General features: G+C 44.9%; 3 protein-coding genes across 3 annotated transcripts; 1 reads left to right on the top strand and 2 right to left on the bottom strand.

Moving 5' to 3' along the window:
• Nucleotides 1-10,549: 10,549 nt before the first annotated feature.
• On the bottom strand, nt 10,550-17,119 carry PIF1 (PIF1 5'-to-3' DNA helicase). Its single transcript, XM_049808210.1, has 12 exons — nt 16,634-17,119; nt 16,427-16,559; nt 16,231-16,356; nt 15,977-16,130; nt 15,313-15,427; nt 15,133-15,239; nt 14,580-14,719; nt 13,785-13,891; nt 12,884-12,971; nt 12,124-12,269; nt 10,944-11,135; nt 10,550-10,600 (listed from the first exon to the last, which is right to left on the bottom strand). Exons 1-12 carry the CDS (start codon nt 17,117-17,119, stop codon nt 10,550-10,552), a joined length of 1,845 nt encoding a protein of 614 aa, XP_049664167.1.
• A 199-nt stretch (nt 17,120-17,318) lies between these two features.
• CFAP144 (cilia and flagella associated protein 144) lies at nt 17,319-20,591 on the top strand. Its single transcript, XM_049808293.1, has 4 exons — nt 17,319-17,473; nt 18,352-18,411; nt 19,299-19,402; nt 20,462-20,591. Exons 1-4 carry the CDS (start codon nt 17,341-17,343, stop codon nt 20,525-20,527), a joined length of 363 nt encoding a protein of 120 aa, XP_049664250.1. The 5' UTR covers nt 17,319-17,340; the 3' UTR covers nt 20,528-20,591.
• Nucleotides 19,686-25,999, bottom strand: EBNA1BP2 (EBNA1 binding protein 2). Its single transcript, XM_049808290.1, has 9 exons — nt 25,881-25,999; nt 25,692-25,775; nt 25,290-25,447; nt 24,707-24,830; nt 23,350-23,439; nt 23,026-23,101; nt 22,078-22,168; nt 21,606-21,777; nt 19,686-21,278 (listed from the first exon to the last, which is right to left on the bottom strand). Exons 1-9 carry the CDS (start codon nt 25,953-25,955, stop codon nt 21,228-21,230), a joined length of 921 nt encoding a protein of 306 aa, XP_049664247.1. The 5' UTR covers nt 25,956-25,999; the 3' UTR covers nt 19,686-21,227.
• Nucleotides 26,000-26,043: the final 44 nt, after the last annotated feature.

Here is a 26,043-nt window from a genome sequence, read left to right as displayed (position 1 = left end):
ACACTACCCCTGCTGCAGCATGTAGATGCCTTGAGTTTTGCCTATATTTATGCAATTAAGCTGCATTTAAGTTTCCACTGCCAGGGGTGATTTCTGCGGTAATGTGTTGTGAGCTTTTCTCCAGTACAAGCTTTCAATAATACAGATCCTGATAAAGTTTTAGTGTAAACACGCTGCTGAACCTTGAGGATGAAATGCACATGATCTGAGTACTGAAAACAAAGTCAGGGTGGATATCTATGTCTTTTCCTCTTTTCTGCGGCTGGCTGAGCAAGCTTTCCTGAGCAGGGAGTGATCTTTATGAATTTAACCAACATTGTATTCAGTGGGCCCTAAGTTCCACATGTCTTTCCATATTTTCAAACAGCTGTTAGTGATAACTGCAAAAGAAAACTATATTCTGATAGTCTAATTCTAGAGAGAGAGAGATTCTCACATGCTTTCACATTAATTTGAATGAAATAGACTATAGATCCTACATGTCCTGAATGTTCCTTGTGATAAATTGAATGAAAAGGAATAACTAGAAAATGTTTAAACACTGGTTATGTCTGACCAGACTGAAGATAGCACAGCTTACACTGTGCCTCCAGGCTCCCAGTTGCAGTCCGTACAAGTCCAATCTACCTTGCCCAGTAGCTAGGGCCCCAAGTGAAACTCAAGAGAAGGCCAACCAATTTCAAGAGAATGCATATGTCTTTCTAAACACTAGTCACATTCAACAACTCAAAAAAAGGGTTTTAACTGATGCATTTGAAAACTAAATGTGATAAGAAAATTATGCTCTTCTTCAGCTGGTGTGCAGGGAAAATATCTCATAAACTAAAGATGAGTAAATTTAAGATAGATCAGGTAAAAAGTTCTTCCAACTGTAGTTAAAGAAACTGGACACAAAATATTTGCAGAGCTTCCCCCCACCTCCCACCTCCCCAAGGGCAGTAACTAAACTTGTTGTAGCTGTGTCAATGTGTGTGTTCCAACGATACCGTAATCTGATCTTTCAGGGAAGAAGGTTACAGCTTGCAAAAAAAATCAACAAGGAACCTACCCCTCTTCCCTGAACAAGTATCCCTTCTCTCCAAGTGACTTAGATGGGCATATTCATAGAAGGGTAGGTAGTCCTTCATTCTCTGAACAAGCAGATTATAAAACAGTAGGCATTGCTAAGGGCAAGAAATCAAACTCGATGGTGTGATGCAATATGGCAATTGCTACAGCACTACTAGTAGTTCATTTCCATACAAAGTCCTTCAAAGAGCTAGATGAGAATTCCACTCTTCCTCAGATATCTCTGTCAGCAGAATTTGCATTGCATGCAATATTTATTACATCCTTCAGGCATTCCACGTGACTTGTCTCACACTGGCATCTGTACAGGTCCAGGCACATGTCATATTCCCTGAGAGGTTATGAAGGAACCCTTTGGCAAAGGAACCCTGAGAGGCAGTCAAGGGTCTATGTATTAAAATTATTAGTTGGGATTGCACTGAGACTGTGAGATATTATGAGTCAGCTCTATAAAAATACCTGTTCAAGGCAAAAATTAAGACACAGCAGACATTCCATATTAAGGAACAGTCTGGCACATTGGTAGCTAATTGACTGTTAATGCTTAGTATATTTGTAGAATGGGGCATAAGGAAACAATTAAGCCTCCATACTGCTTATTATCTGTGGAACCGATTTCTGAAAATCTTATTTGATAGAAAATAACAGCAACTTCCAGACTACTATCAAAGTTTACAAAGCTGAAGTAGGCAATGCAGTTTTCTTCTGACAGTATATCACTTACATAGCATTTGAGATCAAAATGTGCACTCTCCCCCTTTTACTGTCAATTATCATCTCTTTAATGAAACTGCATGTTTTAGAGACAGAAAACAATCCTACACTTTTAAAGAAGTGAATAGAACAGTAGCTGTTTACTTCGGCGTGTTCAATAACTTCAGATCAACTTCTCTTCCCTCCAAAAGAAGAGCTGGGTTTTAAAGTCCATTCCCTGAACGGCATTTTCTATCAAAGTACTTGTTAGGTAGTGGTTTTTCCCCTCAGTTGTGGGAAAACATGCAAAACAAATATTGAAAAAAAAAAATAGCTTGCTTTTCACTCTAGAAAGCATACTGATTTGGGGTTTTAGCACAACTAAATTCTCGTTGAAATATGGAGAAGTTTATTTTGGAATTCCAATCAGAGACAAGGAAATCCCAGCCAAACCCTAGAGAAAGGAAAAAAGCAGATATAAAGCAGCTATCTCCCCTGTCAGCGTGCTAAGCAAAGAATTCACCCTTGATTTCCAGCAAATATTTCAGCAAGAGCAGGATGAGGTCTTTATGAACTTAGATGTAAAGATGAAATATGTTCCATTGTCTGTACTCTGGAAGTAAAATGAAAGGGCTCCATACTTGTAAAAGTAAACTAGATCCTTCTGAAGAAAAGGGAGCATTGCAGAACCTAAACTAATTTCTTTTGCAATATCCTCTACTCCATTTAGGCTCCGTACTAATCGTTATCTTTCCCTTTTTGGTAAGTTTTATTAAGTTGTTTGTGTCTTTTTCTACTTGTTTGGGCTGAAATCTATTAATACATAACCAGCCTGCAGACATATCATCATCATCATATGTATTCTATATAACTACATGTAGTACCTATCTTTTGTCACCTCTTCAATGTCCTGGAAATACCTCCCCCCTCTTACAAACAGTCCATTGTAAGAAAACATGCTTCATGAGCACCAAAAAAAGATATACTGAAGTACACTTGAAAGTTTTCTTCTGCTCCAAAAAGTTGTCTACACTGTAATCTGGACAGCATATGCAATGTATCCAGCCCTAGCCCTGACTTTTTTGGGGAGTACCTTATCATCACCTCATTGGACTGGTACGCATCTAACAAGGGTTATAGTCATTTGGCTGCCTTCAGCACTAGCTCCACCATAACGCTTCCTAATGGCTCCTGAACAGACTGCGTGTCCATCTGGTGCCCCAAGGGTGAACTGACAAACTCATTCTGCAGCAAAGAACACAGCCAGCAGCTCCTTTTTAATTTGAGCTTATCTCCCTTCTGTGCCCTTCAAAGCACTGCAAGCTCTACTGACGTGGCTTTGCCTCAGTGCTGCTCCTAACCCTCCTTCCTAGGCGTCATTACCTCTATTGTTATACTTCTTAGCCATTCCACAGTAAGACTGAAGGTGCTAAAGGATGGTACTGGTCTTGTGACTTCCCCCACTCTTTCAGGTACTTTTTGACCATACTAAATCTCTTAACTCTCACAAAGGCCCATAGGCATATCGAATCTGGAAACATACTTGGTAACTATCTAAATCTATTTCACCTGCATGCTTTGAGCTGGACATATTACTTAGGATTCAGTTTCTCTGGTTCTAGACATGTCACATGCTCTTTTTATCTTCAGTTTTTGACATAGCTTTCACCTTAGCTTGGTATCCTGCTCCTAGCACCCTGCTTGGAGTTGTTACAACTTGGTACAGTGCTGAATTTTTTCTTCACCGAGGCCTCCTTCTACTGCAGGAAAAGCAATATCAAATGCAGTCTTCATACTTGAGGTTCCCCCTAGCCTTAGTTCCCATTGACAGTGAAATGCCTCTTGAGTCACACTAATGGCCAGAAATGTTTTTGTTTGTTTTTTTTTGTTTGGTTGGGGGTGGGGTGCCTTTTTTTTTTTTTTTAAAAGAACAGCTCCTGCAACCCATGGCAAATGTTGTCATGGGGCTGATACTTCTTTTTTACGTTAGCATCCTGATCCCAAAACTTAGCACCATAAGATGATCTATACCTTACAGAAGTATTGGATGAGCATTACACTTATGACTTTTTGCCTGATGTGCTATATTTTATGGAGGCCCTTGATGACACTCCCAGGACAAGTGTCTGATCATAATTTCTTTTGACAATATTTCTATTAAAATAGATAGGTCCTTAGAAACAATATTTTTGACCTTGTACTTCGAGATCTGAGAGTGCACAAGACTACACAGCAATCTGTCAAAAGTAATATCCTGTCTCTAACATGAATTTGAAATTGTTTGTACACTGAGTAATTTTTATCCTTTATTTTTAAAACAAAGGAAGACATATAATATTTGTCCAGAAGTTTAGCCAACAGCAATAATTATGGCTAATGAATTATCTGATGTGTTTTATTTTCAGTGTGGAGTCTATGTTAAGACAGCAACAGCTTGCTACTATCACAAGTAAAATGGTTAAGGTTATTGTAAGGTCTCTCTCATCTGGAGAGAAGACATATAAAAACCAAAACTATTTTAAAACTTCCTTCTTTATTATTAAATTCATTCTGGTAACATTCTTCTGCTTAATGCATTATGCATTGAAATTCTGGCAATTAAATACTAGCTCATTGCTCAAGATTCAAGATCTATTTTAAAAATTTATTTTGTATTGAATCAGTTTTGTATTTTTTGTATTGAATCAGTTGAAAGTACCTGGTGTTATTATGGTCAAATATTTTATTACAGGGTGTCCCACTAATCCAACACAAACATGAAGGTAGCTTTCCTGGAATGTTTTCACAGAAAACTTAATGACCAAGATGATCATTACATATGACTTGCAAGATAAATTACAAAGGTTAAAAAAGTTATTTTTTAAACCAAGTTATTCTTATATTAATCCACATAAGTGTTCTTCATATTTGATTTATTATATTCAGTAAGTCTGTCCAGCCTTCAGCTGGAGATATTAAAAAGATACATGTTGCCTTGCTTCTGTGAATTATTAGCTACTGGAATAATCTTAAGCAGCTTTACTTATATTTTTACTTTAACGTCTAGCATCATCTGCAAAATACATTATATCCTCTCTAAGCTGATATTTGATGATAGGGAATCACAGATCTTTCAATAAGCAAAGCAAGATCCAAAATCTTTGAAGATCTGAACTAACTCCCAACCTTCAACTGAAAGTCTGAGCAAATCCCCCTATAATTCTCAGGGTGTTGTTAATAATTTAAAAAAATAAATAAAAAAATTATGTACCTACAGAAAACCGATACAGCCTAGTGAGTTGGGAAGAGTAGATAGAAGGTGTGATTCATTTACGTATTCACCTACCTGTTCATAAAACCATATATGTTAAGAAATGAGAGAAAAAACCCTGAAATGTCAAACTTCATATGATAAAAAAAATAATAAGATCCTAATCAAATTTCTGTCAGAGGCATCTTTATCATAGCTCTATCTTCTTGCAAAAAGATTGTAATAAACAGTTTCATAAAAACATGTGTTACGGTTACATTTGGAACATTTCAGGTTTAACTCAGTTGCCTGCACATAGGCACGTAGCACCATTTAAGATGCTCTTGGTGCCTACCTAGCCTCTAGCTGCGACCCCAGAAGGCCTTTCGTAGGTTCTGTGTCACATCTGACAGCCCCCTGTATCAACACCATAACAGATTTTAAAAAAAACAAAACAAACAAAAAAACCCTACTACAACACAAAACAGTTCAGTATTCAATAAGTGAAGTTTACTCTTAGACACGTTATCAGCTTATTTTGCTTGTATAACCAGATTTCATAACTTATATGCTAGTCAGTAGCTTAGCTAAAAAAATACATCCAACATCCTTATACTCTGTAATAGAAACAAACATAAAATAATAATACAGGAAATAATGAGATAAAGATTTTACACATCTAGATGCAATGTCTAGTAATTCAGGTCTTTTCTCATGCTAATAGAACTGCTTAGATTTAGCAGCAAAAGACAATTGCATGTCACAAAGTGGCATAATACAAACTGAGAAACTTTTAATATCTGCGAGAAAAATTACATTATTAGCATTCATAGCATAGCCTATAATGTACTGTAATTCCATTACTTAAGAGTAGCATTTGTTTGATCTATTTGGAGCAATTCTGGATACGAAGATCTAATTCACAGACACAATCTTATTACAGCATCTGAGACCAATAGGACTATTGCTGCCTTTCCTGTGCACCACAGGACTTCTGGGTACAGACAGTAAGGACACATTCATGTTTAATTACTATGAAAATGTCACGTAAAGAATGAGAAGGGAGTTAAATCACTGTACAAAGATTTAAACTGGAAGCTGGTAAGGTTTTAATAACACTCTGCATGTGAATTATGCTTCCAATAACACATAAATGTATTATGAAGCTTTAGCTGGTATAAAGCAGTTTCTTATGGCTTAATGTATTTGAAAAGAGAATGGCTGTACTTTGTGGTAACAGAAATACCAATTATGAATCAAACTTATAGTTTAATTCACTTAATTATAGCTGCAGTTAAGGCAAAAGCCACGTTTAAATACTTTTTCTTCAGTTTGTGAAAGTGGAGAGACAATATCCATTTCCTTGTATTTATTGGAGTACAGTAGCGAAACCCCAGCCATTTGCTGCACTGCCATGTGCCCTCTTGGCATGCCTCTCATTTTAGCTGGACTCCAGCCACACTGCAGGCCACCTCCTACTTCTGCCTCTTGCCATCCACCAACATGGAAATGGTGGTTCCTCTGTCACTGGCCATTTCCCTTTTCATCTGCCACAGTGCCTCCAGCCTTACCTCTGTATCCCAGGATATCCAACCACACAAGTGTTACAAGCATCTGCAGGAGAGGGCAGAGAGGCAATTTTGAAGGAAGCTAATACACTTGATACTTGGTGTATCAGGTGCCCGTGCCCAGGCGTCGGCGAGAATCTCTGTGAGGAGAGATCAGGGCTGCCTCACGCCTGACACGGCTGGTTCCAACCGGTTCCAGCCAGTTCCACAGCAGCCCCACTGCCCCACACAGGTGAGCCCATCATCAGCACTGGTGGAGCCTCTGTGGTAACAGATTGAAGAAGGGGAAAACTGCACAGCTGCCAGGAGTGAGGAAAAAAACTGTGAGAAATGAGCCCTGCGGGCACCCAGCTCAGAGAAGGAGGAAGACCTCCCGGTGCCCGAGCAGAGACTTCCCTGCAGCCCCTGGAAAGACCATGGTGGAGCAGATTTTTTCCTGAAGGACTGCAGCTTGTGGAGAAGAACCACACTGGGGCAGGGGAGAAGCATGAGCTAAGTTGCTTAAGCTGAGAATAGCGCATGTACTTGCTCTGTGACAAGCCAAGTGACTTGCCCCTGAAAAAAATCCAACCTGTTAAGACCACCTTGCCTCAGCAGGTGAAAGCAACAACATTGCCAGACATTTTGAAGAGGGCTTGTAGTAGCCTCAGGTGAAGGTTACTTGCTCCTCAGATTCTTCTTCATTTTACTTACTAATAAAGACAGGATGAGTAGCTCTGTTTTTCCAGTACAATCACTGCAATAAAAAAATTAAGGAAAAAAAAAAAATCCTGTGTTGGTGTACTGAGATCTAGCTACAGACTAATTAATATGCCTCTGCAAAAAAAATTTAACATGTTAAGGAGTATTTGGAAGAAGGGATTTTTATTGTATTACAAGATTTTTACCTCGTATATATGGAAGCATTATTCTGTTAAAAAAAGGCCTTATCACAATCCTGACTGCAGGGGAGCCATGACAGAGCTTGACAGCTCAGATTTGTCCTAACTGCTCCTTTTAGGATTTAAGTAGCAGTCTTCAGCCTCAGCCCCCATCCCTGCATCTGCTTTAGCTGGAAGTGAGTAAGAACATCTAAGATTTACAGATGGACCCCTTTTGGCCTCAGTACAGCTGCCAACCCTTCAAAAGCCGCTACTATTCCATTCCCACTGCTCCACCTCTGAGAAAGTAAACACAATATTTCATGTACATTTAATACTAACATGCAATATTTATTACCCTTTCCAGCTTTAAGTTCTGTTTAGCATTTTATCTCAAACCTCAAATTGGCACCAAAAAAACCCCATACAACTGGAAAGATTTCAGTCCTTAAACCCATGAAAGCTGCAGTTAAATGTGTTGCTTTACAAGGTCACAATTAAAAGCTTATTTGCATTATACATAATCAAGTGTCTTACAGTCTAAATTATCTTGTCATTACAGTGGTACAGGAACTTTTTAAGAGATGTTAAAGGATTTGAACCTGCATTATCTCATTACTTTTGTGCAGTCTGTCAATAAATCAATGTATTGTGTATGACTGGAAGCGCCTGGCGTATTCTTCTTAACTGTCTACTGCAATGGTAAAACTCACTTTAACATCCCTAAGCTTTTCAGACCCCACATCTCAACCTCCGATGCAACACAAAGACCTCATACTGCAGCGTCCCATCTCTAAAAATCCACGAGAGTGCAAACTGGCCCCAGCCCACTGGCCAAGCACACAGGCTTTTAGGTTACCCATCAGGCTTCCCTGCCTGCACAGCCAGCCTTGCCCCTGACAATTAGGGCACTCGCCACCTCTGACCACCTGCACAAAAGGCATGATGGGAAGATGGACACAATGTCAGCAGATGGTCTGTAGAACAAGGTGAACAAAAGCAAAAACTCAACCTGCAACAAACATGGAGGATGCAGTTTGAAGCGCAGCTAGAACAACGCAGGAAATATGAGTAGCACAGAGGCTTAGCCAGGGCACCCACCGCAGAACGGCGGCATGAGGAGAAGACAAGAGTGCTGCAAGATGGGGATGCACAGCAGGGTAGGGCTGATGTGCAGCTGAGGGAACAAGAGGTAGCCAAGGAAAGCCTGGGGCCAGCCTGGCACACCTGCACTCCATGTATGCCGTCACAGGAGGAAAGGGCTGAACACCTGAGCACCCTCATGCTCAGAGTCACACCAGCTGGGTACTGCCACCCAGTCAGCTGCAGGGACACAGCCTGCAGGCTGGGTGGGGGCACCTGCGGCAGCTCCCCTGTGGATGCAGGGCTACATTGGAGTCAGGCCCTCACCCAGGTCTTGGTGGAGGCTCTGGGAGCCACAGGCCAAGGAATTACACCTCAATGCTCATCTGCCCCAGCAGTGATGCTTTAGAATGCCAGCACCCTCCTTCCCAGAGGTGTGGGCATGGGAAGGTAATTTCTCATTTCCTCCCCAAGGTGGGCAAACAGCTTAAGTCCAGCTCAAAGAAGTGGAAAGTGTTGTTTAAATAAAAAAAAAATAAAAAAATATCACACACACATGGAGAGTCTGAAAGACCAGAGGTAGTGCCAGGAGCAGCCTGCAGTGTGAGGGGAAGGGTCTCACCTTCCACAGACTCCAGCTCCATCTTCAGGTACTTCCATCTACTCCCCACCAGACTTTGAAGAAACAATGTGCTGATACATTAAGAACCCTTTCTTAGAGTAAACACCTCAATAATTCTCACACTTCTGTCTTCTACTATTGCTTCCTCCAAAACTCTACCCCTCAAGCCCAGAAAAAACAAACCCCCACTTAAAAAATACATTTTGAAATCCTACCAAAACCTGTTTCCTGTTATATTAACTGCTGGCTAGTCAACATCCTTCCCTGGCTTTAAGGAGAGCAGCTGCCAAGTGGCCTTGAACTTGCTCAAGCTGCAGAGGCTTTGTTACAGAGACACTCCCCTGCAAGAGACGAGTTCCAGCTGGATGTTGATATTTCACATTATTCACGCATGTTAAACATTTAAAAATATACAAGTTACTTAAGCTTTAAGCAATGTGCTAAAATACGAAGACCAAAGTTTCTCCTTTTATTAAGACTTCAAAAAGACAGTATATTAGTTCTGCTCATCTCTGCTTTTGCTGAAACAGGTGAAGTTACAGCTCACTTCACATGTCTTTGGCCATTATTCCCTATTGAACATTCAACCTCCACCTTATTAGTCAGATGTGTTGTTTCCAGCAGAAACTCCCCCCCATTTGAGCAAGCCTCATGTGTTTAAACAAGAGGGGCTCCCACCAGCACCCATCTCCTCTCACTCCCTTCTTGCCCAAACTATAGGTATAAGCTGTAGGACTTAAGTGCTGGCAGCTCCTATTTTTAAACAGTACCAGCTCATCTCAGAAGGTTAAAAAAATAAAAATCATACCTTATTGTATGCAACAGACTAATAAAAAGACTGTGTATCAGCATAACAGGCAATGTATAACTCTTACAGTTCTGCTTGTGGAGGAAGTTATGCAAAGCCTCCTGGTGTTAAGCATCTGGAAGGCAAGAACACCCCAGCGTACTATAAAGTGATAGCCCAGCTCCTGGCAGCTCCTCGCTTGCAGAAGAATCAAGCATGTATTCCAGATACTTAGCACTGCTTTCCCATGTGTCAGCAGCTCTTGTGAACAGGTCCAATCCATCCAGGCAAAGAGGATACACACATTCCATCTCTCAGCAGTGGAATACTTGAAGAAAGGTACTCAAGTTTCAGCCTACATATGTGGAGAATAAAATACAACCAGGCAGACAGGATAGAACTGCAGCGAGGTCCCTCAGGCACGTCCTTGTTCAGTCAGTTTTGTTTGCTGGAGTTGCATCTGTGACACAGAAGTACTCAAGGCTGTGGGCCCAGAAAGGAGCTACAAAAGCCTTCCAAATTTCAGAGGCATGATACATTCATTTGACTTTATGTTACCAAATATACTCAATAGCAAGATCGCTGCAACTCAGCAGTCTGTGCTGATGCCTCCCAGAGGCCAGAAGAGCATTCTCAGCTTCATTTCCAGTTCTCCTTCTCATCAGCAGCTGAATGGGTGTGTAGTGAATCCTTGGGGGGTCCAGGGGGTGAGGAAAAATAGCAAAACAAAACAAAAGAGATTTCTTCTGTGCCCACTTCCCCTTCAGTCCTTACTGCAAGAGGAGGATCAAAGAATCCCAGCCCATCCCTTCACCCACAGGGCCAGCTAGTGCTATACAATCCAACACTACAGTAGGTATTTTGCCACCAAGAGCTGTCCCACCACATTCCCTCTCTGCAGTTTCAACTTTCCTGCCACTACAAATTTTAATTTGAATTACTTTGCTTAGGAAGAAAAAGTAGAATCTCAGCACAAACATCTCTCATCTTGGTTGCACGAGGTAGGCTTTGCTAGCACGGGATTTTTCTTTACCTGGGTTAGAAGTTGATGATGCCTCAGCTGTCTATAGAACTGCAACACAGAAGGATCAGCTCTCACAACTTTCGGATCAAAATCCAGAACACGGAGACCTGCAAGGCTACGGGCTCGGGAAAGAGCTACGTAAGCCTGCCCACTTTCAAAGACACGAGACAGGGAGATTTCCACACAATCTAAAGACATGCCCTATCAAAGACACAAAGAAGTTTGTTACAGAACAAACAAACAAAAAAGAACACTGTGCTGTATCAACACTAACCTGTCCTGTGAGTCTGTCAAAGGTACCATCCTTGGTGTATGGGCTTGATAAAACTAAGTCTCTTGTTCGACTATGTAACTGATTAAAAGATGGGAATCAGTAGAAAGAAAAGGACAGTTTTCCACTGTCAGGAAATTGCTAGCAGACAGTAGGGTCCACTAACTCCACTAAGCCTCTTGTTGTGTGAAACTCCACAAATCCCATATAATCAACACAGCAGGGAAAGAAATCCTGCTGTTTTCACTCCTAGTAATTAACTGGAGCAGCCACCAGTCTCAAGCAGTCCTCAGGCACACCATCTGAGACAGAGTTTGGGTTAGACCCAGCCAGCCCTGTCTGCACTAAGAGACATCCCAGGAGGCAGCAGAATTTACAATGTGGCCTGGTTTAAGCAGTGGCATGGGAACAAACTCACAGGTCTAATATCAAGACAAGTATTTATCAAAGTGTATGAAGTCTTCTGGAAAGGTAGGAACTGCATTAGTTACACTGAAAAAACCCAACACATGCCACTAAAGGGGAAGCCCAGCCCAAAGAGCACAGCTATGACTCCCGCAGCTTCCTCAGGTACACTGCAAACCTCAACACCACTAATGCTGATGACTGTCAGGGAAACACTACCCTGATCAGTCCACAGCAGTAAATAAGGCTGCTTTATAGTCTAACACCAACTATGCAGATGGCAGCACCCTTATGAAAACTCCAGCAGATTGCTAGCCCATCCTTGACCCTATAGGCAAGCATCACAAGCAGAAGAGGTGCTGCCTTCTCTGCAGCTAGACACATATTCTAGAGGTCCCCCACAACAAGCGTCTTTCAGTTTTCCCTCCTGTTTTACCAGCAATGCAAACTCACCCAGGAAATAAGGCTTATGATGGTGTAAAAGTCTATAGACAGCTGTATAAGCACACCCACCTGACTCTTGTGAATGGAAATGGCCCATGCCAATTTTAAAGGCAACTGTTGACGACTCAGATGAACTCCTGATGGTCCTTTGAAGATCCATTTCTCCATTTTGATGACCTGCGTGGCCCCACAGAGAAACCTCACCTTAGGCAGCCCTGTAGGAATGGGAACAGAAGATAAACAGGAATGTATTCCTGACACTCAACAGCCTGGAAGCGAGCAGCCTAAAAGCCTTTTTTATTTTTCCCTCCTTCCACGTGTCAGTCTTCCACAAATTTTAGGGCTGCATTAAAAAAAAGAAAATCCCACACCAAAAAAAACCAACCACCCAACCCTAAACCCACACAAGTAAATAGGATGTTCTGAAATTATGTTTGGGATCTACTTAAACAGAAGAATTTAAGTCACATAATTTATCAGTTGAGATACAGAGAAAAATACACATTGCAGGTAGAAGAACTTTATTCTCCAAGAAAAACAAACAAAAAAACCCACCAAGACTTGCTTCAACAGAACAGACAGGAAATGCAAGTGAGCATACACATCTAGAGAATAAAGAAAAGCAAACACAAGAGGCCCTACAGATAGCTACAGCAGATGCAGCCCATGAGAGCCACAAGCCTCTCACTGCAGAGAAGACCTCCTCCCTGCTTTCCCTCAAATTATTTTCACCAAGCAGTAAACAAAATTAACAAATCATCAGCCGTCAACAATACATTGTTTTGTTTTTTTCCTCTTCCTTCAACAAAAGATCAAAAAGCTTTCTTACCCTTCTGTTCACTTTCAAATCCTACAACAACTCCTCGTGCCCCATTCACCAGCCCTTGAGACACATCCAGATTCTTAGCTAGCATCACCTACAGAGAAGAAGAAAAATCCGTTAGCACACTGGCTTTACAGCCTGTTCAGCCACCTGCAGCTAAGGTTCTAGCCTGGAAGCACAAGCACAGCAGGCTGATATGGCCACAGCCACATCATCCTATTGCAGGATAGAGCACCGTCTCCAATTTGATTGAAATTATTTCACAGCCTTTCCTTCCTAGGATTCCCAACTACATTATTCTGCAGCACTGAACATTTGATTTGAGCTGCTTCTGTTCACAGCTGTGAGCTCAGATCCAGAGAACAGATTCCCCTTCCCCAAACACCAACAAACCTAGACATATGTAGATTCTGGGAACATGTAAGGAACAACTTCTTAAGGCAAACAATGCTGCTGCTAACCGCAATCCTGCATCCTTTCCACACTGACAGCCCTAGCTCACAGCAGGGTGCCCAGTCCTGCAAATTTGGCAAGCTATGCCACACCCTTACAGGTCAGGAGGGCTGCTGTACCTGGAGCTGAGACTGCAGGCAAGGACTGCCTGTGCTCTCTATGACCCAGAAGTTTCTAAACCTGATTGGAAATATGTGTCAAAGTCATAGGAGTCACCACTGTCCATGACACATGGACCTGCACTCAAATCAAACTAATTCTCTGTATGGATAAGATTCCAAGCAGAAAGGATACAAAGATTGGGATAGAGTCTTCTGTTCACCTGGCATAGCCACTCTATACAGAATCTGCATTCTATACATTAATCTACTCTATGCATTTATCTGCTATTCCTTTATTTTTCTTATGCCATTTGATCCGCTGGTCTTTCACAAATGTATGTACACACACTCACCTGAGCTCCAAGCTTTAGCTCAACTCTACCACCCACAGGACACTGAGAATCAATTAACTTCACTAGCATTGGGTCACTGTCCAAAGCCTCAAAAGTGTGCACTTCTCCTATTAAGGAAAGAAGGATGTCACAAGTTGCAGCCATTGAATATATTCCACGCAGCATTGCAGGAGGCTCAGCATTTATTTCTAACAGCAATTCCTCTTTTAATATCCATTCTGCTCTGCTGATAAGACATCTTCACCCAAACCTTGACACCTCTAAGAGTAGAAAGCTCACTATTGCCTCTCTTCCCAGCATAACTCCCAGAGCATAAGAAGGCTCACGAATCAAAGGCCAGCAGTAAATAAGAACTGAGCAGTCACCATTTCGAGCATATGACCAGTTTCACTTGCTGTCAACACCAGATCTCCAAAGAGGACTAAGAAAGCATCCTAGGACCAGACAGGGAGGTGGAAGTGAAATAGCACTTAATTCAAATAGTGGCTGAATAGAGCATAGCCTTCCTCAGATGCTATAGAAAGAAAAAGCAGGGGTATGGAGGCAATAAATGACCCGCCCTACCTCACAACAAGCAATGAGCTCACTGTCTATTACACACCAAGAAGTAACGGTGTAGATTTTTATGCAAAAAGCTGTGAAGGTTTAACCCAGGCAGCTCAACTCCAACACACACAGCTTGGACTGGTGCTGCTGTGCATGCCAGAACACCAGTTCCTCCTGACACCTCAGTATCCCTATTGCATCCACTCAGAGCTCAGCCCCAAAGCCAGCAGCTTCCTCCAAGGAGTTCACCTGATAGCTGTTGCAAGCATCTCTCATTAGTTATTTCTACATCATCTTTATGGGTGCAGAGCCGCGTAGCCAGGATCCCGTCACGCTCAGACCTGTTAGCAGCGGTCTGCATCAGCAGTCTGGTAACCTCCTCTGTGCACCTGGTAACCAAGAAAAGGGGATTATTTTTTAAAGTGATCAGGAACAGGTCTTGAGCAGCAGTAACCTCCTCACAGCTGGATCAGGCTGTGCAAGCCCCAATGCCTCTAGAGAGAAGGACAGAGAAAGATAACTACACAAAGTTGGAGAGCAGTGCAATTGTGTGCCCCAGCCCTGCCCTGGCCATTGCCAACTCCAGATCCATTGAATTCCTTAGCAGAAATTGCAAAGAGGGACCCTAGAAAGGGTCATTCCTTACCAGCATGCGGAAACCTGCTTACATTAACTAAAGCATTTATAGCTATTATCCCCAGCCATGCATTCCTGATAGAGCACAAAGAAGTGACAAACTGCTCCTTCCTCTGCTCTGTCAGTAGGGAGCAGGGACTACAAAGACACCCAAGTTTCTCCTTACCTGCCTAAACGAACTGCACTCAGGAGCGAGACAAAGGTCTTGTCGGTCTGCCTCCGCACTTCAGTCAGCTCCATGTTTATGTGGATGCATTTCCTCCAGCTTTTTGCCTGGCAAATCATTCTCTTGTCAAGAAAGAGGCAGACTTGAAGTACAAGAATGAGTTTAGGGACAGTTTTGTACCTGGAAGCAGAACTTGGTTTCTTCATTAGCCTTGCAGACTGGGGGTAGCTGCAAGAAGTCCCCACAGATGATTAGCTGAATTCCTCCAAAAGGTTCATCACGTTTTCTGACTGCCCTGAAAGGGAAGGAATAGAAGAGAAGTTCTGAATGCCCTCCAGGCCCTGGTCATAGTCAGGTCTCAAGTTAACTTCTTAGTCTGTGAGTATATTCAAACATGTACTACCTGCAGTAAATACGATTATTCTCAGCTGTATCAGAAGAGATCAAATAATTAAGCAATGCTATTGCAAGACATAAAATTTGCTTTGGTTATGCACCCCAGATGTCATTACCAGTCTCGGTTCTTTGTTAGCTGTTATGCTGCAAGAGAGAACTGCTGGATACAGCATAAACAGACAGCTGTATTCTGGACTCAGCCCTACAGAAAACACTTGGCTCCAGAGTTGGAAACAGCAGCCAGAACAGCCACAGCTGGGGAGCGGGGACACGATCAAACCCTATCTCAAGATAAAGGTCTGCCCAGATGCTGGCTATGACTTCCTGCTTCCTTCCAGTCCTATGCCAGTGGCTGCCTGGTATCCATTCACATAACCAGAGCAAGGAAGCAGCCCGGAAATTTAAGGAAGTTAATTTCCGTTAGTTGTTTGACCTGATGATTGCTCACCTCGCTACTGCCTCCAGCTTGTCAAAGAACTTGCCATCCACCATTGAGATCTCATCGATAATTAAGTGCTGGCAGGCCAGCCAGTGCTGGCGCACCCCAGGCCGCTCTGCCAGCTGAATACACTGTTCCAGCGGTGCCTTCCCAGAGCCAATTCCTGGCAGGGGGGGAGAGGAAAGCAGAGCTTTGGGAAGCTCCCTGACTCTTTGGGACAGAAGCGAGAGCTCCCATGCCCTCGCTGTCGGGCAGACCGCTACCTGCGAAGGCATGGAGAGTGGTGCCGCCGATGTGGCAAGCTGCCACTCCTGTGCTGGCTGTAGCATAGGTGCTCTTCGGAGGGAGGGAGCCCACAATCTTCTTCAGCAGGAACGACTTCCCGGTCCCTTGGCGGGGTGGGGTGAGGAAAAGCGTGTCACGGGCGAAGGATCGGGAGAAGCAGGAGGTCAGCTTCACCCGGTGACAGCCGCCCGGCCCCCTCACCTGCACAGCCGGTGAAGAAGACGCTCTTCCCGCTCCGCACGGCGCCCAGCACCGCCTCCTGCTCCGCCGAGAGCCTCGCCGGGGGCCGCCTCTCCGCGCGGGGCACCTGCGGGACGGGCAGCGGCGCGCTGTGAGAGCGGGGCCGGCAGCCGGGGCCGCCCCCCTCGCCTCGGGACTCACCTCCGCCGGGCGCTCCCCCCGCGCATCGCCGCCGCGGAGGCGGCCGGGGCCGCGCAGCAGGTCTCGCTCCTGCAGCGGGCTGATGACGGCGAAGGCCGGCGGGGGCCGGCCCAGCAGGCGGGGGACGCGCGGCGCGCCCCGCGGCCCGGCGGCGACCTTGAGCCGCAGGAGGCGGAGGAAGCGGCGCAGCGCGTCCGGCGGGCAGTCGGAGAGCAGGACCTGGGCGCCGCCCGGCCCCACCCGCACGGCCGCCCGCCCGTCGCCCGCGAACCGCCTGAAGACCCGCACGGCCTCACCGGCCAGCGCGAAGCTCAGCGCCGCCGCCGCCCCGCCGCCGCCGCCGCCGACCACCCGCAGCACCGGCTGCCGCAGCTCGTTGCGGCCCAGCAGCACCAGCGCGCCCCGCATCACGCGGCGCCGCGGGGCCTGTCCCCCCGGCAGCGGCTGCTCCACGGCCACCGTGCAGCGCAGCTCCGCGTCCTCCATCCTGCCGCCGCAGCCGCGCGTCCGCCGGCCGTTCAAACCCGCCGCGTGCAGCCGCCGCCAATCAGCGCCAGGGGATTTAACTCGGCGGCCAATAGGAGGCGGGAAGGGAATCGGCCCGGGAGGGGGGTGGGACGGAGCACCGGCCTGGCCAGCCAGCAGCCTCGGGGGGGACCACGTGAGGCGTTGCCAGGCCACGGGACGCCGCGGGGCCCGGCGGAGGCATGGCCGCCCGCAGCGGGGAGAAGGAGCCGCCGGACCCGGTGCGGCAGAACCAGCTGCTGTGCGAGCGGGTGCGGAAGGAGCTGCAGTGCCAGAGGCTGCACACGCAGTACGACGTGAACCCGCTCCACCGCGGTGAGGCGGCGCGCGGGCGGCCCCACGGCCACAGAGCACGGGCAGGAAACCCCGAGGGCAAGAGAAGCGTTCGCACCGAGGCGCGGGGCTGAGGGGAAGGCTCGTGGGGCCTGCGGGAGGCAGGGGCTGGAGCAGGCCCCGGAGCACTCAGCTGCACGTCAGAGACGAGCAGCTGCGCCCAGGAACGCCAGCAGTGGCCAGGGAGAGGGGCAGATCTGGAAGGAGCAACGGGTGGGCTTTTCTTTTACCTAAGGAACCAGTCTGCACAAAGACAGAGCAGAGACGTGACCAATTGCCCCGATTAGACAGTGCCTTAGTAAACATGTAGACGCGAGGTGACTGACTGCTTAGGATCTGGAACCCACAGATCCTGGGAAAACACCGCAGAGCTAAGATGGGGTAGAGCGCCCCAACACTACATCACGTTTCTTCAGCCCAGGGGCTGATTTCTGCCTGCCAATTCTCAGTCGTAGAATAGCATAATCTGTGCTGGCACAGACAGGCGATGTGAATAGATTAACTCAGGTCTAGCTTTTACAATAAAATCAACACAAACCAAAGGAAAATAATTTCCTGAAACTTGGTACTCTGCAGGCCACTGCTTAGGTGGTGTGGAACTGTGCTGTGGTGAATGCAAGCAGCATCCAGCAGAAAATCCAGGCCTTTAGCATGCTTAACCCCCTTCCATTTCTAGGAAGCTGCTATTAGTCAGTACTCTGAATTCATTTTATTCTGTTCACATGCTGTTCTCCCTTTACAACTTCCGTGAAGTAGCTGGGCCCAGACCGGGGAATAACAAAAAAACCCATAGATATCCTAGACCCAGCTGTGATGCTAAATTCACATTAAGGTAATTCACCTGCGTCATTTCTTTCCAGTTCACACCATCACAAAGAAGCCCATGTCTTGGCATGATAATATAGAAGAGCCGGCAGATGGTAAGAAATCTCTGAACAGCTTGTGATAATTACATAAGAAAATGACTAATAAATAAGATTTTTAAATTCCAATTATTCTAAAAGATGACATACGTGGAAACATCCCTGTGTTAAGAAAGTTAAACTCATTCATGATTTCTGTGAAACATAAAAGGCAGGGGTTTTTCCACTTTAAGGCCCTTTCCCATTACTTTTCATTATCAGTACGAGCCTGCATTCATGCATCTATGCTTTTATTTTTGTTTTTAGTTATCATACTATAAAATTCTGCTTGAGAATCTAAACCTCTTTCAGGGGAAAACAAAAAAAAATCTAGAAACATGTTTTATACATACACGTTGCCTGTCATTACAGATTCTACTTAGCCACCCCCCATGATAGACTGCTGAAATGGCTGCTGAGTCTTGCTTTAGCGCACTAGCAACAGGATAGCAACTGCTCCCTTATTTCTAACGTGCCAATTTTGTCTAGAAAACTTAACAGTCAGTTAAGGTTGGCCCACTCTGGTCAAGGATTAGGGGGAGGAAAAAAAACCAAAACAAAACAGGGAAAGGCAGCAGGTCTCAGGCAACTGAGAAAGACAACAGCTAACGTGGGGAGAGCTGGTTGATGCTAGATGTGGTACAAGAAAAGTAAGATGCTGCAATACAGTAGACAGGGATGACAGAATTAACAGGACAACATAGGCAGGCAAATCTTGAAATTTCATCAGGATAAATTTGAGTAGAAATGTCACACTGCTTTCTCTTACACAGGTTGCCTCCAACCTTGGCTTGCTTGCTATTGCTTGGACAGCTTTAGGATGTCCCATTCTAACACAAACCCACGGGTGACTGGTTTTTAAATGTATGTACTTTCATTTGTATTTGTGTCTCTTAAACCAACAGACAAGTTTCTGAATCTTATTCACCATGCAGCACTGGAGCCAACAAAGAAATATGCAGAGCCTCAAACTGAAAGCCAAGAAATTGGCTGGAACACAACACCTTTGGTGAGTAGGGTGCTTAAGGACTCAGCTCTTTGCAAGATTCAGAGAGGTTCAGCCCATCACACTGAAAGATACTCATGCAAGAAAATAATGTGACAAACACAGAAAAGAGGAAAGACTAGGAATAAGCAGAGCTGTTCATGGACAAGCTCTTAAAATTTACACCTAAGAGGACTCTTCACACTGGCATAGGCTTGTGAAGAGAAAGAGTAGACTTCCCCTGAGAAACTTGCATGCAACATATCTACAATGACAGTCAACCCCAAGCATATTGCCAAATACCACATACGTAATCACGGCTGTTTATTAAAGCATTCAGCCACGAGAAATGGCGTAGTGAGCAATGTGAAGTGACATACATAAGTACTGTGAAAAGAAATGTGCTGCTGTACAGTATCTTTCAAACAAATTGCAAGCAGAACCGTAAAATTAATGATCAGCTAAGTATACCCGAGGCAGAATACACCAGTGAGGATTCATTTGGGGAAGCGTGAATAAACAGGAGGAAAAGAAATCTTATTAACGACCTGAGACATCAATCATATCCAACAAACGAATAGCTGTGAAGATGACTGACTTTGTAGGTTAGTGTTTCGAGATAGGCAAATGAGACCCTGATTAGTTTTGGCCTGTTACAAAGAAAACTAAGATAAATAAGAAAATAAGAGAATCTTCCGCAAGTTTTCATCTTACACTGCAGGTAAACTAGTTACTCATGACAAGGCTAGAGACAGACATCCCAGCAGGTCTTTACGCTATTAGATACTGGTGGTAGGATTAGACTGTCAGGAAAGAGGCAACTAAATTTGCTTATAGGGAAGTGAGTTAAATTTATAGAGTCAGGACACACGATGCTGTTTCATACGTTAAGTTTTCCTCTTTTCACCAGGTTCTACTGTAATGAAGCAGTGAACAATATATTCTGATATAAGGGGTACCCTACTCGTTTGTCATTTCCGCATTTCTCAGCAGCAAGAACACAGTGCATCACTCTTCTCAGGAGGGACTATTACTACTAATTCTAGTAAAAGCACATGACTATTCATCATTTTTCTTTCCCAGATTCACGTGGACCGTACTGATCGCAGACTCTACTTCCCACGACGGAGAACCGAGATCACTAAATAAATGTCTGCCATGGGGCACGGGGAGGAGCACTCTTGAGAACCTGAAGTTGTAGACTGGCCAAGCCACACAGCTTAGAAGCAGTTAATGACATCTAATGTGTTAGGCCCTGCTTGTTATTAGATGAGTCTGGTACATTTCTGGCCAGAGAAGATAGCAAGGAAAGGGAAGAGAGAAACTCGGTCTGTCCAGATTTGCAGCCTGGCAATAGTTACAGAAATAAACCTATTTATAAGATTGCTGCATTTGTCTCACTGCTGTTTCCAAACCCATCTATATAAGTAGTCTAAAAACCACTTTAACATCTCAACAGGCTTCAGACTTCTTATTTTGACGTTGGCAACGTGACCCAGAACTCAAGGTTCACCAAGTACATGTCAACAGTAGCTGTGGAAATAGCTGTCAGAATGAAGGGAACAAAGGGCAGGCTTCAGCCACCGTTCATAACACGGTTCAACATGAATTAGACATAGTTCTGTGCAAACCATTTAATGCGTTCACACACCAAAGTTTTAAGTAGAAAACAATCCTTCAACAAAACAGACAGTAAGAAGAAATTAGTGATAAGGCACCAGCTTCCACTGACTTTTTTCTTGCCACTTGAAAGCACCCAGCTTGCTCCACGGTTAGCTGCTTGATGACAGCAGAAACACATCTTGTGACACACAGAAACACAGGAATCCCACTGGGGAGCATGGTCCTCCTATCGTGCTCGGCTCTTCATTTTCTGCCTTGCTCTCTTTCCAGGTCTCTTCTGCAAAAAAAGGACAGATTCAGATCTTTATTTTCACGTCCTCAATCTTTATGCAAGCTCTATAGCTTGGGGAGGATACCAAGGAGAGGATACCTCTGGAGGAGGTTTTGGGACACAGGTAGCAACAAACAGTACTTGCCAACTCCCCCACTCATTTCCCTGCTCCGAACCACCACGCTCAACTCTGTTCTGCAACTGAATTATGCTCAGCTCCCACAGACAGACACTGTCACTTCCAGATGCTGCAGGCACCCATCAGCTCTCCCTCCCAGACCAGGGCTGGCTTCCTAGCCAATCAGGATCATTTGCATGCAACATTTTACTTACATTGAGGGCTTTTTTTCCTCCTTTTCCTGATTTTCCTGGGCCTTTGTTGTGAGCCACTTTTGACCGGAAGCTGGATACATCATTAAAACTCTCCTTCGTGTTCCACTTTGAGCCCTTCTTCTTCCCACCAAAACCAAACTTCTGATTCTTGTATCGTCTTTTGGCATTTGGTCTGAAAAACAACCAAACAGCGTCATTGCCTATATTCCTTTCCTCAAGAATCTCTCAAGAAGGCACATGTATCTGCTGACAGAGTCCCTTTCCCCTCTTACTGAAGAGACAGAAATTAGCACATTTCAGTTGCCGTTCAATTCTGGCCACAGTTTTCCTCCTCTTTAAGGTCAGAAAGCCACCTCAGGCTTACTTTAACAAACATTAATCAGAACAGCTTTCTTGTTCCACAACATGATCCCCTAAAAGACTGAAAAAATCAGAGATTCTACATTTAAGTATCCTTCTTTTCTGGTCTCACCCCTTCTTTATCCGTTGACTTGCACTGCCTTTTTTATTCCCTTGAGATGATGTCTGCTCTTCATCTAGAAAATCCAGCTTGTCGGAGAGACCTGCAAGAGCAAAGACATAACAGTTGCTCAGCTACCATCACAGAAAATACAAATTTTCAGTCTAAACAAGTGTTCTGGTTTAACCCCAGCCAGCAACTAAGCACCACACAGCCGCTCACTCACTCTCCCCCCCCACCCAGTGAGATGGGGGAGAAAATCTGGAAAAGTAGTAAAACTCATGGGTTGAAATAAGAACAGTTTAATAGAACAGAAAAGAAGAAACTAATAATGATAATTATAACACTAATAAAATGACAACAGCAATAATAAAAGCATTGGAATGTACAAATGATGCGCAGTGCAATTGCTCACCGCCCACCAATCGAGACCCAGCTAGTCCCCGAGCAGTGATCCCCTGCCCCACTTCCCCTGGTTTATACACTAGATGTGACGTCCCATGGTATGGAATACACCGTTGGCCAGTTTGGGTCAGGTGCCCTGGCTCTGTCCTCTGTCAACTTCTTGTGCCCCTCCAGCTTTTTTGCTGGCTGGGCATGAGAAGCTGAAAAATCCTTGACTTTAGTCTAAACACTACTTAGCAACAACTGAAAACATCAGTGTTATCAACATTCTTGCATACTGAACTCAAAACATAGCACCCTACCAGCTACTAGGAAGACAATTAACTCTATCCCAGCTGAAACCAGGACAACAAGTCATAGCAACAAGTCACCCTCACTGAAGAACAGCTACTTGGGAAGATTTTCACTGCCACTAGCATAGGATTTTGCACAGCAGCAGCCTTTCGAGCTTACTGCCCAGCACTACAGATTGACCAAACACATCACACTGCCTTACATTGCTCACACATCGCTATTCCCATTATACATGCGCTCTCTTAGACAAGTTAGCTTTACCTTTCTGGTATTTCTTGACTGCATTCAACATATTTTTTTTCTCCTTTTGTCTCCTCTGCAGAATCTCAGTTTGCACCTGAGATTAGAAGCAGAATGTTAGTGTTGTGCCTTGTAGTGTCCCATACCTCCCCCCTGCCCCCCCCTTTTTTTTTTTTTAGGTATCCCATCTTTTACTCTGTCTTCCTTTAAAGCAGCTAGACAGAAGACTAGACAGATTCCATATGTTTTAGCCAGCCTCCTGTGGTCTCACTTTCTAAGCTCCTCACTCAGGCTCTAGATTCTTGTCATAGATAGATGTCTATCCCTTTTGTAGCTCCTCCTCACCTTTTTGCCATATTTTCTCATTGCACGGAGCTGTTTCGCTCTCTCAGACCTCTCCATTGCTTCCTGTTTACTCTTAAGCTTCTGTCGAATCTTATTAGGGGATAGAAAAAAAATTATCAGTAACACAAAAGAAAATATAAGAATTTTATGATTGCTGTGCAGTCGTGAAGTCAATAATTATGTGAACTATCAATGAGTGTAAGAACGAAAACATCTCTCAATCAGAAGGCTGGAACAGTTATTACAAAAACTCCTGAACTGATCTGTACCCAAAATCTGGTTAAAAAGACAAAACTCACACAGAGACAAGACAAAGCCTTATAATGGGCTCTAATAGAACTGCTAAATAAGAGTATCTTGTCACATCTGGTCAGTCTACTCAGTTGTACATCGAAGACTTGAGTTTCTTTCTTGTCATTATTAAAAGTAAAGCACTGAAGAAGAGTCAACAACTCTTCCATGCCATAGAAAACATCTTTTTCATTCCCTTCTTGTTCACAAACATTTCTATAAGGATGCCACATAACAAGGGATTACAAAGATTTCAGTACAGATCATCTGCTTTCAGTCTGTGACTCCACGAGAAGATTAAAGACTGTTCTTCAAACAGAAGCCAGCAAAAGAAGGTAACGGTAATGTCCAGAATTGACTTAAGCCTCAGCACAAGCTAATTATTAATCTTCATCTTCTCTAGGAAGACTCTATCAGCCATCAAAACAGTGACCAAGTCATACATGAACCTCCAAATTAGACTCCAGCTCATGCTTGTTTAACTTACACAATGTAGTCTTTTTTCCAAAACTAAAACAAAAAGTAGGGTTCCGTTTTGAACAAAGACCACAATCAAGAAGTAAGTTTGTGAAATTCTTATTTCCTACACAAATCCGACTTACTACCCATGATAGATTAATTCAGTAACACACAGTTTAAAATCACAGAGAACCAAAACACACTAAGTATAAACAAAGGGGTGATAAACAAGGAAAAAGGATCACGTTAATGCTACAGTTGACTGCAAGTCTTAGGCCAAAGAACATAAACACAGCCAAGTTTACAACCACTGTCACACATATGGAGAAAAAGTCTCCGTTTTTAGTATTAAATACATTCAGGACAGAATATAAATCCTGCTTTTCTACTTTATGTTCCAACCTATTATGGAAATCCCCACATTGCACTGAAATACCTAAACAGGAAGAATTTCCTGCCACAAGCAACATTTCAAACACAAACATTGTCACAGGCATTTGTCAAAGAGATGAAGGTAAGTATTCACACATCACACAAAGTTAATCCCTAACACCGGCTGAAACCAACACATAACACAGGAAAGCAAGCCACTATTCACTGCACATACCTTCTGCATCTGTTGGTCTGACTTGGCCATCTCTGCAAAGTAATCATCTGGCCTTCTAGTAGGAATTTGGAGCTTACGCAACCTAGGTAGGGCTTCCAGGACCGCTGCCTGAGCCTGCCGGTAACTAGGAAGACAGCACAGCGCCAGCTCTTATACCTTGCACGTATACATTTATCTAGTTTCCAGTTACAGTTTTATATGCCGGATTATAAAAGGCAAGGCAAAACAAGAGCACTGTAATAATACCAAAAGAAATCCACAAAGAAAACCCCATATCCTGTGTTAAAGCCATCGTGCTGCAACCAAGGAACTTTTAAAATCAGCTTTTCAGCAAAGGATGGAAGTCTGCTGCAAGGAGGGAAATGATTTATTTCCAGTCACAAGACAAGTTAAATATACTACCATTAATTTGTAGTTATTCTGGAAAACGTTCAGAGCCATCAAATGTAAAATACATGGCCCAAGAGCAACCCGATACGGGTGACAGCCAGCGTGGCAGTCTGCAGCACACCTGCAAAACACACCTCCGAGCACGCAGCGGTATGCCGAGACCCTACAAGAAATCTCCCTGTTGGACACTTACAAGCTCATCTCTCTCTGGAAATCATTCTCAGGATCAACAGCATCCTTGCTAGACGCACTCTGTGAGGCAGGGTCCACGACCTGGCCCGAAGTCACATCCAGCCTTTCCACCCAGGCCAGCTGCTGCTTCAATTCGGACAGACACTGCTTCAGGCCGTCCTGCGGAAGAAGCACACCTCTGCCCGCCACCGCACAGAACCACCTCCCCAGGGCCGGCCCGGCCGAACGGCCAGATCACACCGTGGGCTGCCGCTGCCCCACGGCCGCGGGGTGACGCCCCAAATCACCGCAGCGGTGCAGGAGCCCTGGAGGCCCTGCCCTGCCCCGACCTCCGCGGCCCCAGCCCCGGCGGGGGCTTCTCTGCCCCGGGAAGGCGCCGTCCCGCCCCGCGGGCCCCGCTCACCGCGTCGTTGCGCCGCTTCGGCCGCTCCTCCAGCACCACGTTGAGCCCCGGCTTCAGCGCTCCCCTCGAGAAGGCCTCCTGGAGCTGCGGAGAGGCCACGGTCAGACCGCGCCGCCGGCGGGGGGGGCACCGGGCGGCCTTACCCCACGGCTACCGGGGGACGTCTCGCCACCGCGGCGGCGGGCTCACCTCCGAGTCGGAGAGAGACGAGTCCTCCGAGCCGGAGTCCGAGCCGGAGTCGGAGAGGGAACCGCGCCGCGCCATGCCGCTGCCGCTGTGGCCGCCGCCGTTTCCGGCCGCGTGCGCGCGCCGCCGCCGCCGCTTCCGGGGGTGCCGGGGCCGCGGTTGCCAC

Source organism: Accipiter gentilis, chromosome 8, assembly GCF_929443795.1.
Source record: "Accipiter gentilis chromosome 8, bAccGen1.1, whole genome shotgun sequence".
In the NCBI taxonomy this organism is placed as follows: domain Eukaryota; kingdom Metazoa; phylum Chordata; class Aves; order Accipitriformes; family Accipitridae; genus Astur; species Astur gentilis.
The sequence above is the reverse complement of the archived record's forward strand: the minus strand, read 5'-3'. Positions and strand labels throughout refer to the sequence as shown.